This window comes from Propithecus coquereli, unplaced genomic scaffold, assembly GCF_000956105.1.
Source record: "Propithecus coquereli isolate 6110/MARCELLA unplaced genomic scaffold, Pcoq_1.0 Scaffold370, whole genome shotgun sequence".
Classification (NCBI taxonomy): Eukaryota; Metazoa; Chordata; class Mammalia; order Primates; family Indriidae; genus Propithecus; species Propithecus coquereli.
The window spans coordinates 2,516,787-2,535,536 of NW_012149397.1; the positions used below are offsets into that span (position 1 = coordinate 2,516,787).

The window sequence follows — 18,750 nt, forward strand, 5'->3', positions numbered from 1 at the left end:
TCATCATTCCCCCTCCCCTGCTCTCAGCCCCTGGCAACCACCATTCTACTTTGTCTCTGTCATTTTGACTACCTCATCCAAGTGGCTTTTGTATTTAGTTTATTTTTTCATAGCAAAATATTTTAATTCCCTTCTCATTTCTTTTTGTGTATATTTTATAACTATTTTCTTGGTTGCCATCAGGATTACATTTAATATTCTAAAGTTATACCACTGTAATTTGAATTTTTGCCAGCTTAACTTCAATACAAAAATTCTGCTCCAGTGGGCATGGTGGCTCATGCCTATAATCCTAGCATTTCGGAGGCCAAGGTGGGAGAATTGCTTGAAGCCAGGAGTTCAAGACCAGCCTGGTCAATAGCAAGACCCCTCCTCTACAAAAAATTTAAAAATTAGTCAGGTGTAGTGGTGTGCACCTGTAGTCCCAGCTACTCAGGAGGCTGAAGCAGGAGGATCTCTTGAGCCCAGGAGTTGGAGGTTGCAGTGAGCTATGATGATGCCACTGCACTCTAGCCTGGACAACACAGTGAGACCCTGTCTCAACAAACAAACACACAAAAAACTCTCTGCTCCTTTACAGCTCCATACCCACCCTCTTCAGTTATTAATGTACGAAAATTACGTCTTTATACATTATGAACAAAAACATAAGCCAGTAATTGTTTTTTAATGCATTATTCTCTTAAATTATGTAGAAAACAAAATGTGGAGTTATAAACCAAAGTTACAATAACACTAACTTTGGACTAATAATTTTTTTAAAAATGTATTCATCTTTTAAGTCATGTAGAAAACAGAAAGTAGAATTACACACTGTTTCGGTCCATTTAGTGCTGCTATAAAAGAATAACTGAGACTGGATAATTTATAAAGAAAAGAGGTTTCTTTGGCCCACGGTGGTGGTGGCTGAAAAGTTCAAGACTTGGTAGTTGCATCTGGTGATGGCCTCAGGCTGCTTCAACTAATGGCAGAAAGCAGAAGGGGAGAGACATGCAAAAGAGATCTCATGGCAGGGAAGGGTAAGAGAGGGAAACCTAGGAAGCCAGACTTTTTTAAACAACAGGCTCTTGTGGGAACTATTCCATTCCTGAGAGAACAAGAATTCACCCCGGCAGGAGGGCATTCATTAATCTATTCTCTTTTTTTTTTTTGAGACAGTCTCACTGTGTTGCCCGGGCTAGAGTGCCGTGGCGTCATCCTAGCTCACAGCAACCTCAAACTCCTGGGCTCAAGCGATCCTTCTGCCTCAGCCTCCCAAGTAGCTGGGACTACAGGCATGTGCCACCATGCCCGGCTAATTTTTTCTATATATTTTTAGTTGTCCAATTAATTTCTTTCTAATTTTAGTAGAAACGGGGTCTCGCTCTTGCTCAAGCTGGTTTCGAACTCCTGAGCTCAAACAATCCGCCGGCCTCGGCCTCCCAGGGAGCTAGGATTACAGGCCATTAATCTATTCTTAAGGGATCCCCCCACCGTGACTCAAACACCTAGAAGTACTAGGCCCCGCCTCCCAACACTGCCACATTGGGGATCAAATTTCAACATGAGTTTTGGTGGGGACAAACTATAATCACCATAGCACACACCATTGCTACAGCAATACTAGCTTGTATAATTGCCCATGTATTTACCTTTACTGAATTCATTCTTTCTTTTTTGTCGTTTTGTTTTCTTACATAATTTTTATTTCAAAATATTAGGGGGTATAAGTGTTCGTGTTACATGGACGAATTGTATAATGCTAAAGTCATGGCTTTTAGTGTGCCTTTCACCAGACTGGTAGACATTATACCCAATAGGTAAGTTTTTATCCCTCACCACTTTCCACGCTCCCCTCTTCTTAGTTTTCAATGTCCTTTACACCACTTTATGTACCTATCCTTTAGCTCTTGCTTATTAGTAAGAACATGTGGTATTTGTTTTTCCATCTCTGAGATAATTCACTTAGGATAATGGTCTCCAGTTAAGTTGCTGCAGATGACGTTATTTCATTCCTTATTATGGCTGAGTCGTACTCCATGGTATATATTAATATATACACCAAATTTTCTTTATCCACTCATCAGTTGATGGGCACTTAGGTTGGTTCCTCATCTTTGCAATTGTGAATCACGCTGAGATAAACATCCCAATCTATTGGATACAGGTGTCTTTTTGATAGAATGACTTCTTTTCCTTTGGGTAAGATACACAGTAGTGGGATTGGTGGATTGAATGGTAGGTCTACTTTTAGTTCTTTGAGGAATTTCCATACTGTTTTCCATAAATGTTGTACTAGTTTACAGTCTCACCAACAGTGTATAAGCATTTCTTTTTCACTACATCCATGTCAACATCTATTGTTTTATGGTTTTTTTATAATGGCCATTCTGATAGGGGTAAAGTGGTATCTCATTGTGGTTTTAATTAGCATTTCCCTGACAATTAGTGAGGTTGAGCATTTTTTCATATGTCTGCTGGCCATTTGTATATCTTCTTTTGAAAAAACTCTGTTCATGCCTTTTACCCACTTTTAATGGTGTTAGTTTTTTTCTTGCTGACTTGTTTGAGTTTTTTGTAGATTCTGGATATTAGCCCTTTGTTGGATGTATAGTTGGAAAATATTTTCTCCTATTCTGTAGGCTGTCTGTTGACTCTGTTGATTATTTCCTCTGCTGTACAGAAACTTTAATTTAATTAAGTCCCATTTATTTATTTTTATTGTTGCTGTATTTGCCTTTGGGGTCTTAGTCATAAATTCTTTGCCTAGGCTGATGTCTAGAAGGGTTTTTCCTATGGTTTCTTCCAGAATTTTTATGGTTTCAGGTCTTACATGTAGGTCTTTAATCCATCTTGAGTTAATTTTTGTATATGGCAAGAGATAGGGGTCCTGTTTCATTCTTCTGCATGTGGCTATCCAATTTTCCCTGCACCATTTGTCGAATAGGGCATTCTTTCCCCAGTGTATGTTTTTGTCTGCTTTCTCAAAAATCAGTTGGTCATAGCTATATGGCTTGGTTTCTGTGTTCTCTATTCTGTTCCATTGGTGTATGTGCCTACCTTTATACCAGTACCATGCTGTTTTAGTTACTATAGCCTTGTTATATAATTTGAAGTCAAGTAATGTGATACCTCCAGATTTGTTCTTTTTGCTTAAGATTGCTTTGGTTATTTGGGCTCTTTTTTGGTTTGATATGAAGTTTAAGATTATTTTTTCTACATCTGTGAAAAATGACATTGATGTTTTGCTGGAATCTATAAATCACTTTGAATTATAAATCTGAATCTATAAATCACTGAATTTGAATTAAATCTATAAATCAATAGATTCAATTGAATCTATAAATCACTTTGGGCAGTATGGACATTTTAACAATGTTGATTCTTCCAATCCATGAGTATGGGATGTTTTTCCATTTGTTTGTGTCATCTATGGTTTCTTTCATCAGTGTTTTGTAATTCTCTTTGTGGAGATCTTTCACTTCCTTGGTTAAGTATATTCCTAGGTATTTTATTTACTTTGCAGCTATTGTAAATGATATTACATTCTTGATTCGACTCTTAACTTGACTGTTATTATTATGTAGACATGCTACTGATGTGTGTACATTGATTTTGTAAACTGAGACTTTGCTGACTTATTTATCAATTCTAGGCGTCTTTTGGTGGAGTCTCTAGGGTTTCGTAGATAGAAGATCATACTGTCAGCAAACAGGGATAATTTGATCTCCTCTTTCCTGATTTGGATGCCTTTATTCCTTTCTCTTACCTGATTGCTCTGACTAGGACTTCCAGTATTATGTTGAATAGATGTGGTGACAGTGAGCATCCTTGCCTTGTTCCACTTCTTAGGGGGAATGCTTTTGACTTTTCCCCATTCAGTGTAATGTTGGCTATGGGTTTGTTATATATAGCTTTTATTATTTTGAGGTAGGTTTCTTCTATGTCTAGTTTGTTGAGGGTTTTATTATGATGTGGTGCTGGATTTCATTGAATGCTTTTTCTGCATCTATTAAGATGAACATATGGTCTTTGTTTTTACTTCCATTTATGTGGTGAATCACATTTATTGATTTGCATATGTTGAACCATTTTGCATCCCTGGGATGAAACCCACTTGATCATGGTGCATTATCTTTTTGATGTGCTATTGAATTTAATTTGATTGTATTTTGTTGAGGATTTTTGCATCTATGTCCATCAGGGATATTGGTCTGTAGTTTTCATTTTTTGTTATGTCCTTTCTGGCTTTGGTATCAAGGCGATACTGGCTTCACAGAATGAGTTAGGGAGGGTTCCTTTCTTCTCCATGTTATGGAACAGTTTCAGTAGAATGGGCGTCAGATTTTCTTTGTAAGTCTTAGAATTTGTCTGTGAATCTGTCTGGGCCAGGGCTTTTTGTTGTTTTTGGGAGATTTTTTTATGACTATTTTAATCGTGCTACTTTTTATTGATTTGTTTAGGATTTCTATTTTTTCCTGATTAAAGCTTGTGCAGTTGTGTGTTTTCAAGAATTTATCCCTTTCCTCTAGATTTTCTAGTTCGTGTGCATAGAGGTTTTCATAGTAGTCACAGATGACATTTTGTATTACTGTGGTATCAGTTGTAATGTCTCCTTTTTTATTTCTGATTGAGCTTGAATCATTTCTCTTTTATTTCTGCTTACTCTAGCTAGTGGTCTATCAATTTTATTTCAGTGATTCTTTGTATTTTTTCTTTTTTTTCCTTTCCTTTCTTTCTTTTTGGTTTCTATTTCATTTAGTTCTGCTCTAAGCTTTGTTATTTCTTTCCTTCTGCTAGTTTTGGGTTTGGTTTGTTCTTTTTCTAGTTCCTTGAGGTGTGACATTAGGTAGTTAATTTGTGAATTTTCTGTATTTTTGATGTAAGCACTTAAGGCTATAAATTTTCCCCTTAGCATTGCTTTCCCTGTATCCCATAGATTTTGAAGCTTGGGTTGCCTTTGTTAATCAATTTGAAAATTTTTTTGATTTTCATCTTGATTTTGTCAATAACCCAAGGATCATTCAGCAGCAGGTTGTTTGCTTTCTCTGTATTTGTGTAGTTTTGAGAATTACTCTTGGAATTGATTTTAGTTTTATTCCACTGTGGTGTGAGAAGATACATGGTATGATTTCAGTTTTTCTCAGTTTGCTGAGATTTGTTTTGTGGCCTAACATATGATATATCTTGGAAAATGTCCCATGTGCTAGTGAGAAGAATAAATATGCTGCAGTTTTTGGGTAGAATGTTCTGTAAATGTCTGTTAGGTCAATTTGTTATAGACCCTCATTCAAGTCCAGCGTTTCTTTGTTAATCTTTTGCCTCAATGACCTGTCTAGCTCTATCAGTGGAATTTTGAAGTCCCTGGCTGTTATGATGTTGCTGTTTATTTCTCTCCTTAGATCTAGTAGAATTTGCTTTGTGAATCTTGGAGATTCTGTGTTTGGTGCGTATATGTTTAAGATTGTTATATCTTCTTGTTGAATTGATCCTTTTATCATTATATAATGACCATCTTTGTCTTTTTTTTTTCACCATTATTGATTTAAAGTCTTTTTTACCTGATGTGAGAATAGCTATTCCTGCTCACTATTGGTTTCCATTTGCATGGAAAATTTTTCCTACCCCTTTACCTCGAGTCTGTGAGGCTCTTTGAGAATTAAATGGGTTTCTTGAAGACAACATATATCTGGGTTGTGTTTTTTAATCCATTCAGCCAATCTACATATTTTAAGGGCAGGGCATTAAGACTGTTCACATTAAATGTTGATATTGATATGTGAGATACTGTACTGGTCATCATTTTGATTGTTACCTAGTTGCTTTGTTCTCTCCCTTGTGTTATTGTTTTATAAGAGCCGTGAGTTTTAACTTTGGAGTGTTTTTACACTGGTGGGTATTGATTGTTCTGTTCCATGTATAGAACACTTTTCAGCATTTCTTGTAAGGCAAGTCTAGTGGTGACAAATTTCCTTAGTGTTTGCTTGTCTGGGAAAGACTTTATTTCTCCTTCGTGTACAAAACTTAGCTTTTTAGGATACAAAATTCTTGGCTGGCAGTTATTCTGTTTTAGGAAACTAAAAATAGAAGCCCATTCCTTTCTGGCTTGTAAGGTTTCTGTTGAGAAGTCTGCTATAAGTTTGATGGCTTTTCCTATGTAAGTTACTTGATATTTTCACCTCACAGCTCATAGGAGTTCTTCCTTCACATTGGCTTTGGCTAATCTGATGACTATATGCCTTGGCAATACCCTTTTTGTAATGACTCTCCCAGGTGTTCTTTGAGCTTTTTGTATCTGGATGTCTAAATCTCTAGCAAGACCAGGGAATTTTTCCTCAATTATTCCCTCAGATAGGTTTTCCAGGCCTTTTGCTTTAACGTTTTCACCCTCAGGGATACCTGTGATTCTTATGTTTGGCTGTTTTATATAATCCCATAGTTCTTGTAGACTTTGTTTGTTCCTCTTGATTTTTTTGTTCTTTATTTTTGACCGACTTGGTTAACTCAAAAGAGTTGTCTTCAAGCTCTGAAATTCTTTCTTCTGCTTGGTCTAGTCTGTTCTTAAAACTTTTCACTGTGTTTTGTATTTCCCTAAATAAATTTTTCATTTCCAGACATTCTATTTATGGGTTTTTTTTTTTTAGCATATCTGTTTCTTTAGTAAATTTTCATTCATTTTCTGAAATTTTTTTGTTTGTTTCTTTGAGTCAGTTTTCCATTTTCTCTTGGATCTCATTGAGCTTCCTTACAATCCATATTTGGAATTATTTATCTGTCATTTCAGTATTTTCATTTTGGTTCAGATCCATTGCTAGAGAGCTGGTGTGCTCCTTGGGGGAGTCCTTTCATTCTGATTTTTCATGCTTCTGGATTTCTTGTGCTATTTTCTTTTCGTCTGGAGCAGCTATCTCTTCTTGTTTTGGGATTTTGTTTGTTTGTTTAGATGAAATTTTTCTTCCCCCTTACTCTTAAGGGTTTGTCTGTAGCATATGTTGGGTAAGGACCTTTGGATTTGCTTATGGGTACTTTGATGGGGGTCTAGGCTCTGGATGGATACCTTGGTTACAGATATTCTTAGTGTGGTGATTTTCTCTATTGCTAGTTATTTGTAGGCTGTAGCAGTGGTGTACTATGTGCAAGAGCAAATTCCCTGCCTTTTGTTGACAAGGGGAGATGGAGGTCTTTGAAATTCTTTCTCTTTCCCCAGTCCTGTGTTCTTCTTAACAGTATGAATTATATTGGGACACCCAGTTTAATCTCGAAGTCAGTAGGTGGTGATTGTGGGTAAGAGTCAGCCATGCCCCATTTGAATATATCAGTAAATGCTGTAATAGGCTGTATAAGTTGTCCTCTGTGTCAGTAGGTGACACTTGCAGGAGACAGCCAGCTGCAGTGGTGTTTTTTGGGACCTGTAACCAGCTCTAGTCAATTATGAGAAGCACTTGGATGTCCCAGGTGGTGGGCAGGGCCATGGAGCTCCCAGGTGACTCTTTATGCTCCACCACAGCTGAGGGAGGTGGAAGAATGAGGCTAGGGAGGGCTGTGGTAGGTGAGCCTGCATTCAGATGCCACAAAGGTGGACACGAGAGCTATCTCAGCAGGGTTGAGGGTCAGCTCCCAGGCCGCTGGGGAAAGCCACCAGGGAGGGGCTGAAGTGGCCGCACCAAGCCAAAAAGTCTACTTGCAGGGGAAGGGCAGTCTGAGATTCACAGTCTGGCAAACGGGAGTGAGTTTTGCTCTTCTCCCTTTTCCCTTGCCCCATGGATCTCCTTCCAGCATTTGTCTGAAAGCAGCAGCCCAAACTGGCTGAGCTCACCAGCAATGGTGCCACAGGCTGGGAGCTTCCCTGCCCAGGATTGTCTTGCACAGAAAGCGTGGCTTTCCTGTGGGAGGAGGGGTGCTCTGCAATTGCTTGGAACCACACCACACTTTCCTTTTAGTTCTGCTTGTGTGGGCTCCTTCATCTCCCAAGATTAGTTCACAAATCTCTACTCCATGCCTCTAAGCGACATGACTGAGTTCTGGGGGTACAGGATCCAGCATGCAGGCGTGTCCTCTGATTATCCAAGTTCAACGCCAGGGAGAAGCCAGCTGGTCCCTAGCTGCCTGTGGTGTGCTCAAGTACGCTTATTTTCCCTCCACTTCGAGGTACGCCCTACTCTGTTGGAGCAGCCAGACAGGTAGCGCTGAGGAGGGCCAGCAGGCAGGGAGCTCACAGTCTGAGTACTGTTGGTCTGCTGCAGGTCTTTAAGAGGAAAGGGGCGATTCCCACTCTCTGTGCTCGGAGTGGTGGGCATGCCAACAGCGAGGAAGCAGCCACTCCTGAGAGCTCCAGCTCTGTCATTCCTTGGGGCATCCATGCCAGCTCATGTGGGAACTGCCATGGCTGCCCTGACAGCTGTGGGGAAGGGAGGAGAAGGAGAAGAGTCTGAATGGAGGAGAGCTGGCACTGTGTTCCCCTGTGATCTGTGGGGCTCTCCTGGCTTGCTGCACTCTCTTCTCCCCTGAAGGCACCCCTTAAGGGATTGAATGTTCAAGGTCTGGGATCACACAGCTCCCCCAGGACCCACCAGCCCCCTGTGGCCACCACAGTCTGGGCAGGGGTTGGGAAATGTTTGTGTGGGGACCAGCGACAAGAAAACTGAAGGGCTGAAGCTCCCTGGGGAGGGCAAAGGCACACAATGGGTGGAAAAGCAATGTGGCACCCGCTGCCTCAGCTCAGGTCTGTTGTGAGGGGAGCGACCCCGAGGGGGCTGGCAGCCCAGTGCTTTTATCTCAAGAAGCTCCCAGTTCACTGGCAGCAGCAGCCTCTGGGCTCCTGAAGGTAGAGAAGCTCTTCAGCAGTTAAGGAGTTTGCACTCCGCCAGAGGTGTGAGGGGAGGAAAAGCAAACACTCCCACCTACTTTTTCCATGGGGCTCCAAATTCCTTGGGGGTTGATCTCAGCCAAACGCTTGCTCCTTCTTGTTCTGCTCTGCAACTTCTTCTCACGGAATCTCTGGTAGGTTCTAGCACTTTTCCCTCTGACTTATACCTGGGCTATATTTTTTTCATCTAAAACTTCTCCTTCTTTCTGAGACAATCTGGTGACTGATGTCTGTAGTCAGCCATATTGCTGCCTCCTCCTCTCTTTATTTCTTCATATGCCTTCAAGTTACTGGTTACTGTCTAGTTACATTTCATTTCACCCTGCAGGACTCCCTTTAGTGTTTCTTGTAGGGCAGGTCCAGTAGTAATGAACTCCCTCACCTTTCTTTTTTTTTTTAATGTAAGAATGTCTTAATTTCCTCCTTGTTTTTGAAGGACAATTTTGCTGCATAATGGGTTCTTGGGTTTTTTTCTTTTAGCACGTTGAAAACATCAGCCTCTGCCTTCTGGCCTCCAAAGTTTCTGATGAGAAATATGCTGACAATTTTATTGTGTGTCCCTTGTATGTAGTGAGTTATTTCTCCCTTGCTGCTTTCAAGATTTTCTTTGCCACTGGCTTTTGATAGTTTGATAATAATATGTCTCCGTGGGTCTCTGATTTTACCCTACTTGGAGTTCTTTGAGCTTCTTGGATGTTTATATTCATGTCTTTCATCAAATTTGTGAAGTTTTCAGCTATACGACCTGTTCTTGGAATAAATTCTTGGCTCCCTGCTATGAGGTTGCAGGGTGGGAAATGAGTAGCTGCTGTCATGCTAAGAGCTGAAATTGACCAAAATTAACTGCAATTTACCATCTAAGCCTTCCCCTGGATGTTTCAAGCCTTCAATAGAGTCTAGAGTTCCAAAATAGTTACATCAGACAGACTCTGCCAGTGCAATTGTTGTCTATGTGGGGAGACAGATTCCTGGTACTTTGTACTCTACCATCTTTCCAGAATCCTCTGGGTCTCCTTCACTGGTGAAGCATAATTTCACAGGATACAGAATTCTAGGTTGGTGGGGTTTTTTCTCTCAACACTTTACGTATTTCACTCCACTCTTTACTTGGTTACATGGTTTGTGAGGGGTGGTTGGATGTAATTCTTATTTTTACTCCTATCCAGGTAAGGTTTTTTTTTCCTACAGTCTTTTTTCAAGGTTCTTTCTTTATCTTTTATTTTTGGCAGTTTGAATATGATATGCCTAGATGCATTTTTGTTGTTGTTACTGTTTGGATTTTTTTTTTTTTTTTTTTTTGCATTTATCCTGCTTGGTGTTCTCTCAAGTTCCTGGATCTCTGGTTGGGTGTCTGACATTAATTTGGGGAAATTCTCAGGCATTATTGCTTCAAATATTTCTCCTGTCTTGTCTTTCTCCTCCTTCTATGATTTTCGTTATGCATATGTTACACTTTTTGTAGTTGTCCCGTAGTCCGTGGGCATTCTGTTCTTTTTTGTCCAGTCTTTATTTTCTTTGCTCTTCAGTTTTGGAAGTTTCTATTCTCAAGTCAGAGATTCTTTGCTCAGCCCTGTCCAGTCTACTAATGAGCCCATTAAAGGTATTCTTTATGTCTGTTACAGTGTTTTTAATTTCTAGCATTTAAAAATTATTTTTTAGATTTTCCATCTCTCTGCTTACGTTGCCCATATAGTCTTGGATGTTGTCTACTTTTTCCTTTAGAGACATTAGCATAATAATTAGTTATTTTATATACCCAGTCTGACAATTGCAACATTCCTGCCATATCTGAGTCTTGTTCTGATGTTTGCTCTGCCTCTTCAAACTGGGTTTTTGCCTTTTAGCATGCTTTGGGATTTTTTGTTGAAATCCAGACATCATATACTGGATAAAAAGAACTCCAGTAAACAGGATTTTAGCAATGTGGTGGAAAGGTGTTGGGGGAGGGGAAGCATTCTATAGTCCTATAATTAGGTCTCAGTCCTAGTAAGCCTGTGCTCCTGGACTGTGAACTTCACAAATGCATCTCAGTTTTTTCCCCACCTGAGGTGGGACAGGATGGCTAGAGTGGGCTGGAGTTGGGTATTTCCCTTCTCCCAGGTCAGTTAGGCTCTTGTGAAAATAACTTCTGAGGTCAGGCCTTGTTAAGAACACAGTCTTCTGGTGTATTTCAAAATGGCTACCTTTCCCCTCCTCCTCCCCCCAGAAGTATGAGGTGATTTTTCTCTAATAGTCAATATGAGAACCTGGTTGAGCTCTTGGAAATGAAACTCAGAAAAGTGTCGGACACTTCTCTTATGACTAGGTAACCATGATTAGAGTGCTTAACTCTCAGACTTGTCCACACTGAGCCTCTAGCAATTTGTTAGTTACAGTTCAGGTTTTCCTACCCTGGTACTGGTTCTCATGGAAGTTTCTACTCATGGGTTTCTGGTTAAGTAATGATTCTCTGTATCTGCCTCTTTGTCTCTTCAATTTTGGGGGCAGAAGTTTGCCCTGTGACCTCACTTCTCTGAAGGATCTGAGTCATTGATTTGTAGTTTGTTTAGCTGTTTACTTAGTATTAGGACACAGTGGCCACTTCTAAGCTCTTTACACACTGGACTGGAAACCAGATGTCCTCTTATATTGATTTTTAATAGGTAAAATATATATGTATGTATGTATAAAATTCAAAAAGGAAAAAAGGTATAGAGGACAGAAAATTTTTTTTTTTTTTGCACTGCCCCATTCTACTCCTGGTGTGTAACTGTTACCAATTTCTTGTGTATCCTTCCACAGATATTCTATGCACACAGAAACATGTGCCTGCTTATATACGTTATGTCATCTATTTTTATACATATGGTAACATAATAGTCACAGTGTTCTACACTTTACCTTGTTCACTTAATAATGTATCTTGAAGATCATTCTGTTCTTTGTAGTGGCTGCATACTATACCTTTGATGGATAATTTAGGTATCAATTTACTATCTTTTTCTGTCAATTATGTGCATTGTAGTTATGTGGATTTTGTTGTGCAGAGGTTTTAATTTTTTATTGTGATAAAATATTTGTAACATAAAATTTACCATTTTAACCAGTTTTAAGTGTACTATTTGGTACCACTGTGTACATTCACAATATTGTGCAACCATCACCACCATCCATCTCCAGAACTTTTGTTATCTTGCAAGATTGAAACTCCGAATCCATTAAACACTAACTCTCCATTCCTTCCTCCCTCAAGCCTCTGGCAACCATTATTCTACTATGAATTTGACTATTCTGGCTATTTCAAGATTTTACTTTTAATGTAAACAAAGGTATCAATTTTTCCTCTGATATATTATACATTTTTTGTCTTATCTAAGTCAAGGATGATGATGATGCCCTGGGATCCCCTCATCTGGAGGGAGCTGGGCATCCCCAGTCATGCTGTGGCTTTGTCACCCGTTAGCCCTGGATTTTCCTGGAGTGTAAAAGCCAGAGAAGAGAGGTGGGTGGAGGGTGGGTGCTGTGGTTTGAATGTTTGTCCCCTCCAAAACCTATGTTGAAATTTAGCTGCCATGGTAATAGTATTAAAGAGGTGGGACATTTAAGAGGTAATTAGGCCTTGAGGGCTGTGCCCTTATGGGTGGGATTACTGCTGTCGTAAAAGGGCAAGTTTGGCCTTTCTTGCTCTCTGTGCCCTTCTGCCATGTGATGCCTTAAGTGTGATGACACAGCAAGAAGGCCCCAACAAGATGCCAGTACCTTAACATTGGACTTCTCTGCCTCCAGAACTGTGAACCAATAAATTTCTGTTCATTATTAAGTACCCAGTCTGTGGTATTGTTACAGCAGCATAAAATGGACTAAGACAGTGGGGAGGGAGTAGATGCTCTAGACAGCAGACCCCAGGAAAGTGACTGCTAATCTAGGTAACAGCACGGCCACCATTATATTCCTGTGTGATCTCTGAGACTCCCTGACTCACCATACCAGGAGGACTCCTCAGAGTTGGTGGGATTGCCTCAGGACAGCAGGGTCCTACCCTATGGTAGGTTCAGGTGACCTTAATATCCTAGAGTCCACCCTCAGAGAAAGCTGCCTCAGTTCCACCTAGCTGGGCATGCCAAGGCTGCTGCATCAGGGCTTCTTTGTTGTTGTTTTTTCTAATTACAAAGGTAAATTGGCTCTTTTATGCAAAATTCAAATGTTACAGAAACACTGATAATGATGTGCACATTATCAGTGCACATTACAGGTGGTGTGCATTATCCACGCACACCACCTGTAGTCCCACCTCTGAAGAAAATTTCAGTTAACTGTAAGGCACATATTCCTCAATTGCTTTTCTTTTCTATTCAAACACAAACATTTGTTCCTGTATTTAACAACATATCATAGCCATCTTTCCCTATCAAAACATACAGGTAGATCTACCTCATTTAAGAAATAAGTGTGAGAATTTATTCATTTAGTGAAATGTTATTACAGAATTGGTACATGGATATAGTCTCTGTGAGTCAATATATATACGTTAAGAGGACAGTGAATTTTGTTCCCTAGCTCTTCCCACTCTCTCTCCTCTTCCCAGATGGAATAATTTCTATTCCTTTTTCTTTGCATTTACATACACACACTCTCTCTCTCTCCCTCCTCACATTTGTTTTACTTAACCATAGTCCTTGAACATCTTTCAGATCCGTACAGACCAGGTCTAGCTTACATGTTTTTACTGACTGTATACTTTTTCTGAATATGTGGTAATTCAGTGGTTCTGAAACTCATCTGGAACCTTGTTAGAACATGAGTTGCTGAGTCCCCTTCCAGGTCTCGCAAGGTTGTGGGTTGATGCAGCCTGCAGCTGTCCTTAGGTGTCACAAGTTGGGAACGAAGTCCTGTCCTCACTCCTCCTGTGTTTGTATGAACCCCTGCGCATATCTCTGAGCACTTAAGGAGAGTTTTTAGGATAAACTTCTAGGTGTGGCAATGATGAATCGAGTGAGATTAGCTGTATTAATTTTGATGGTATGGCCAAAATGAACTCCAACATTGCAGTACTCTTGCACCCCCACCAACAGTGTGTAAGTGTGCTGCCTGTCGCCTCCACAACACCCATGGCAAACACTGTATAAGGTTGTTTTTTATTCTGCCACTTTGATGTATAAGAGATACTTAATTATTTTAATTTTAATTATTTAATTATGAAAGGAGTTGAACAATGAATGCCTTCTTTTTCTGTAAATGAACTTTTCATTTTGGGATTACTTTAGATTTAATTTTGTAAAGGTAGTACAGAGAGTTCTCATAAATTTCACCAGCTTCCCTTAAAGCACAGACACGTAACTATGGTATTAATACATTTGCCCACACTAAAAAAACTTATATTAGTACATTACTATTAACTCAACTTTAGATTTTATTTCAGTTTTACCACTTTTCCCATGAATGCCCTTTTCTGTTCCAGGATCCAACATTGCATTGGCCATTATGTTTCCTTAGGGTCCTCAGTCTGTCCTCGTCTTCCATGATCTTGATAGTTTGAAGTCCTAGGTAGATATCTGCAATGTCCCTTGATTTGGGTTTGTCTGTGTTCTAATGATTAGATAGGGCTTATGGGTTTTGGGGGAAACATCACAAAGGTGAAATGCCCTTCTCACCATGCCATGTCTTATGATGTAATACACAGTATCACATGCTTCCTTAGTAAGGAAAATACCTAACATACATACAAATAGCAAGAATAGAATAAGTACTTATTACTTGGCTTTCACAATTATTAATATTTTGCCACCTTGTTTCTGGATGGCTTTTCAATATGGTTGGGAGAAATTTTTGTTATTCTTTTCTTCCTTTTCTCTTCTCTATCCTTCCTTCTTTCTTCCCTGCTTTCCTCTCTCCTTCCTTTCTTTCTAAGTCAAAAGGAGAAAACACTGATTAACAGTGTTGGAAATCCAGATGGGACGTAGATGGAAGAACATAACACATCTAATCAAATTGCTCCCTTAGTTAGCTCTGACTGCCATGACAAATATGATAAGCTGGGTGGCTTAAACATTTCTCATAGTTCTTTTCCAACCTTTCCTTCTCTTCTTCCAACACTTCGGATGGGATCACACTCTCCCTCCGTGCCCCACTGTTAGCCCCCCATATTTCTTTTGAAGCACCTGAGTTCCTTCCCCTATATCCAGTGGTGTACCAAGTTGGGGTTGGGGCGGTTGGCTGGTCTGCCCCAGGTGTGTTGTGTGGAGAATTTAAAAACAATCATGAAACCAAAATTTGATCTGCTTTTTATCATCATCATACCTAACAATTCTAAAATGATAAAATCCTCCTCCTGGAAAAAGAAAATTAAGATATAGAGTGTTTCCAGCACCACGGAGGCTTCCTCAAGGAAATATTTTAATATTTAGTATATTATTTAATCTGATCCCAACTCTTCTTTCACAGGAGAGTTGAGAAACTCAATTGTAGTCATATTTAGGGTTCTCTGGCCTTGTGGGGGTGTGGGAAGATCTGGACTGTGTGAACCCTAATATCCCCTCCTTTCTCTTGGGGCACTACTTACCTTGAGTGGCTGTTTCTAACTCCCATTTCTCAACCATCCCTAGGGAAGGTACTAAGCAATCTCCCACCTAACCTCCCTTTTGGGTTCCAGAATGCAGAAAAAGATGCTCAAAGCTGTCAGCTAATTTTCCTGAGTCATTGGCCTCATTTCACTACTATTCCCAAGGCCTGGTCAGGTGCCCAGTGGTGCTTTAAAGTCAGCCATTCTCAAAGTTGGGTCTGCAGGTCCTTCCTTTGTGAACCGTATATAACTGCATGAGGCCGGATATTGTTCATAGTATATATGTCAATCAAAGCAACATACTGCAGCAAAGGAATGCAGAATCAGATCTCAGAATCCAGCTATCTTCTATCAAGCCAGACTTTAGATTTACAAAAGCGTAAAACAACATCACTCTTTATTTGGGGGTGGGGATGATATAGCTGTTTTTAAAAATACGCAATGTGCTAATTTTTAAGTGAAAAAATACTTTTAAATATTTTAATTTACAATGTGGTAACATCTGTAACTACAACTCACATTAGCAAAAGCGTGAGGCCCTCAATCATTTTTAAGAGTATAAAGTGATCCTTAGGCTAAGAATTTGGGAACCACGGACTCAATCTGATATTCACATCAGCTCTTACGAGGTGGTGCCATTCTCTCCCCGCATACGTGAATAAACTGAGGCCTGGTAAAGGAAGGCTGTCAGCCCTCCGCCTCACCGCCAAGCAGGAGCCTCGCGTTCCAGCTGCGTCCCTCGAGGTCCTCGGGCAAAAGCGGCACTGGGGAGTCCACTCGCCTCGCCGAACCACATTTTCTCGCGTGGGAAGTGTGGGCAATGTTTTCTACCTCTCGGGACTGCGTCGGGAAACCCTGTGAGTATGCGATGAGTCACATCCCAATCTATAGAAGCGAAAGCCGAGGCTCAGAGACGCCAAGCGCTTTGTTAGGGTCCTACGCCTTAGCGTCCCGAATACAGGGCACCCCGGAGGCCCAGATGCCCCGGCTCACTACCGGGCGCCAAACAGCCGCCGGCTCCTCCCGCCAGCTTCACATCCGGCACCCATGCCGGAAGCCTCTTTTCCGGTTCCCAAAACCGCGCTCCGGAAATGAGTCATCCGCCAGCACCTAAGATGGCTGCTGACCCATCCGCTAACGCATTCAATGGATGGAAAGAAGGAGCGAACCCGGAAGTTGCCCGGCTCGGCCATGGCAGCCGCCGGGGGCGTGGCTTCCGGCGGCCCGCGTCTGCGAGTCGCGGCGGCCGGGTCTGGCGGGGCCATCGCTGACAGGCGCTCCTCCCACGACGGCCAGGGTTGGTGCCCAGCGAGACGGGCGGCCCCCAGCTCTCCTCCCCGCGTCCCGGCCCGCGAGGCTCCAGGGCCGCGCTGGGGCATGGACGAGGGGAAGATGGACGAGAATGAATGGGGGTACCACGGCGAAGGCAACAAGAGCCTGGTGGTGGCCCACGCGCAGGTGAGCGGCGGACAGGCTGCACGGGTCCGGGACCTCACCCCGACAGCGGGGGCTCCCCGTTCCTCCCAGTATCCCCCCGGGGTCGGTTCCGCGTCCCTCGCAGTACCTGCCTCCTCCTTGGTCGGTCTCTTTCCGGTACCCTCCACCAGCCCCCGAGTCGGTCCCCTATTCCCCCAGTATTCCCCTTCTCTCTCGGGTCGGTTCCCCGTTTCCCCAGTACTCCTTTTCCCCTCGGCGGGTCCCTTGTCCCTCCAGTGTCCCCTTCCCCGCTCCGTCGGTGCCACGCGCAGCCTCACGCGGTGCCCGCCCGACTGCCAGGCCGCAGTGGGGCGGAGATTTAGCCGGGACGAAGGGCTTGGGCAGCACTGGAGAAAGAAGCAAAGCGCCCACGGTGCTGTTGCTCCCAGCACGGAGGGAATTCAGCCTTATAAGACCAGGGAATTGCTGTTCTTCATGCTGCTGCTGTTAATAACGGGGCATTACCCACAGGTTCGCCCCCTCAATTTGTTAGAATTTGAAAGGTTTCCCTTTCTCAATTCAGTGAAGGTGAGAGTTTCAGGAACTGCACTAAGGACTCCCAAGGTGAATCCAGGAAGAGAAGTGTGTGGATTTGTGTGAGGGCCCAGATCTTTGACATTTTGCTATCTGATACAACCACGCAGGAATGTGGTGTGCTGGAGGAGGTTGAGAGGGAGGCAGGGTAGGTGTCATGTAGGGAGGGCGTTAGAGCATGCTTAAGATCATTAGATGAATTAGTAATGGACAAGGCTAACCTGAATCTGTCCTTCTCTTGTGTAGTCTAAGGTTGGGCAAAGTGAGGGATAGTCCAGCATGAGTCTCTTTTGTTTTCAGGTTACTGTGCTGTTCCCCTGAATCCTATTCTAAAACAAGTACTCGTCTTCCAATTCCTTAGTAAGATTGAATGTTGTATCTCTGCATTTCAGAAGGCTTCTTTTCATGGGGGCCGACATATTAAGTTTCAAAAGTAGTTGCGATGAAGGAGCAATTTCCAGACTGGAAGCAAAAGGACACGCAGGGTTTGAAGAGCAGAGGTTTTGGTGCAGTCACCTCTGGCACTTGGATTCCTTCTCTACTGTCCCCGACAAGCCTATGTCGACCACCTTCCCTGAGCAGGCATCTCCAGGGCAGCCTGGCCCTGCCCTGTTACACAGATTCCATTGTTAGGATTGCATCACAGTCATTAGACTTTCGTGGACCTATGCTATTTGTTCTTTATTTTAAATCTAAATTTGCTTTACTATGCTCATTTCTACTTGGTGGTTGTTTTTAGCTCATCATTTAAAATTGTAGAGTGTCACTGTAAATAGTCTCATAAAAAAAATTTCCCACCAAGTTAAGGTTGGACAGCACCTATGCCTGATGTAGATAAACTGAACTGTGCTGGGTATTGAGCAGCCCAGAGAAGTCCTTGTGCTTGGCCTGGGCCTTGGCCTTGAGCCTGGCGTGCTTGCTGTGTCCTGTGGTGTGTTTGCTCTATCTGTGGACCGAGGAGGAGAGAGCGAGCCCTGGAAGGCAGTTTTTCAGGGCCTGCTGTGCCTGAGGAGAGGGTGTGTGTCAGTGGGGTAGAGAGAAGGCAGATTAGGGAGAACAGGAGGGGTCCCTGCTCCCGTGGATGCTGAGCATGTGCACAGCTTCCCTCCCTTCTGGAGCCAGTTGTGGGAGCAGGTACACCCTGCTTCTCTGCTCAACTCCTCAAAACCACTTCATTCAGTTCAAGAGAGAGGGAGATCTTTGCCAAGTTTTTCCAGATAGGGAAGGGTCACTTTCCGTGAGAGGAAATCAGCTGCCCCTAGAATTGAATGGTCCTGTGTCTGTCCTTTCTCCTCTCCAGTGTAAGAACACAGTGCATGTTCAGACAGCTGCCCCGAAGCCCATCGTGCAGGAGCTG

The 18,750-nt window shown here is 42.1% G+C and overlaps 1 protein-coding gene across 1 annotated transcript in view; it reads left to right on the top strand.

The window, feature by feature from the left end:
• Nucleotides 1-16,492: 16,492 nt before the first annotated feature.
• The window catches only part of IPPK (inositol 1,3,4,5,6-pentakisphosphate 2-kinase), a 56,504-nt gene continuing 54,246 nt past the window's right edge, over nt 16,493-18,750 (top strand). The window contains exon 1 of the mRNA XM_012651843.1: nt 16,493-16,841. Coding sequence (XP_012507297.1) covers nt 16,530-16,841 — 312 coding nt within the window. The 5' untranslated portion in view covers nt 16,493-16,529. The remainder of the gene's footprint in view (nt 16,842-18,750) is intronic.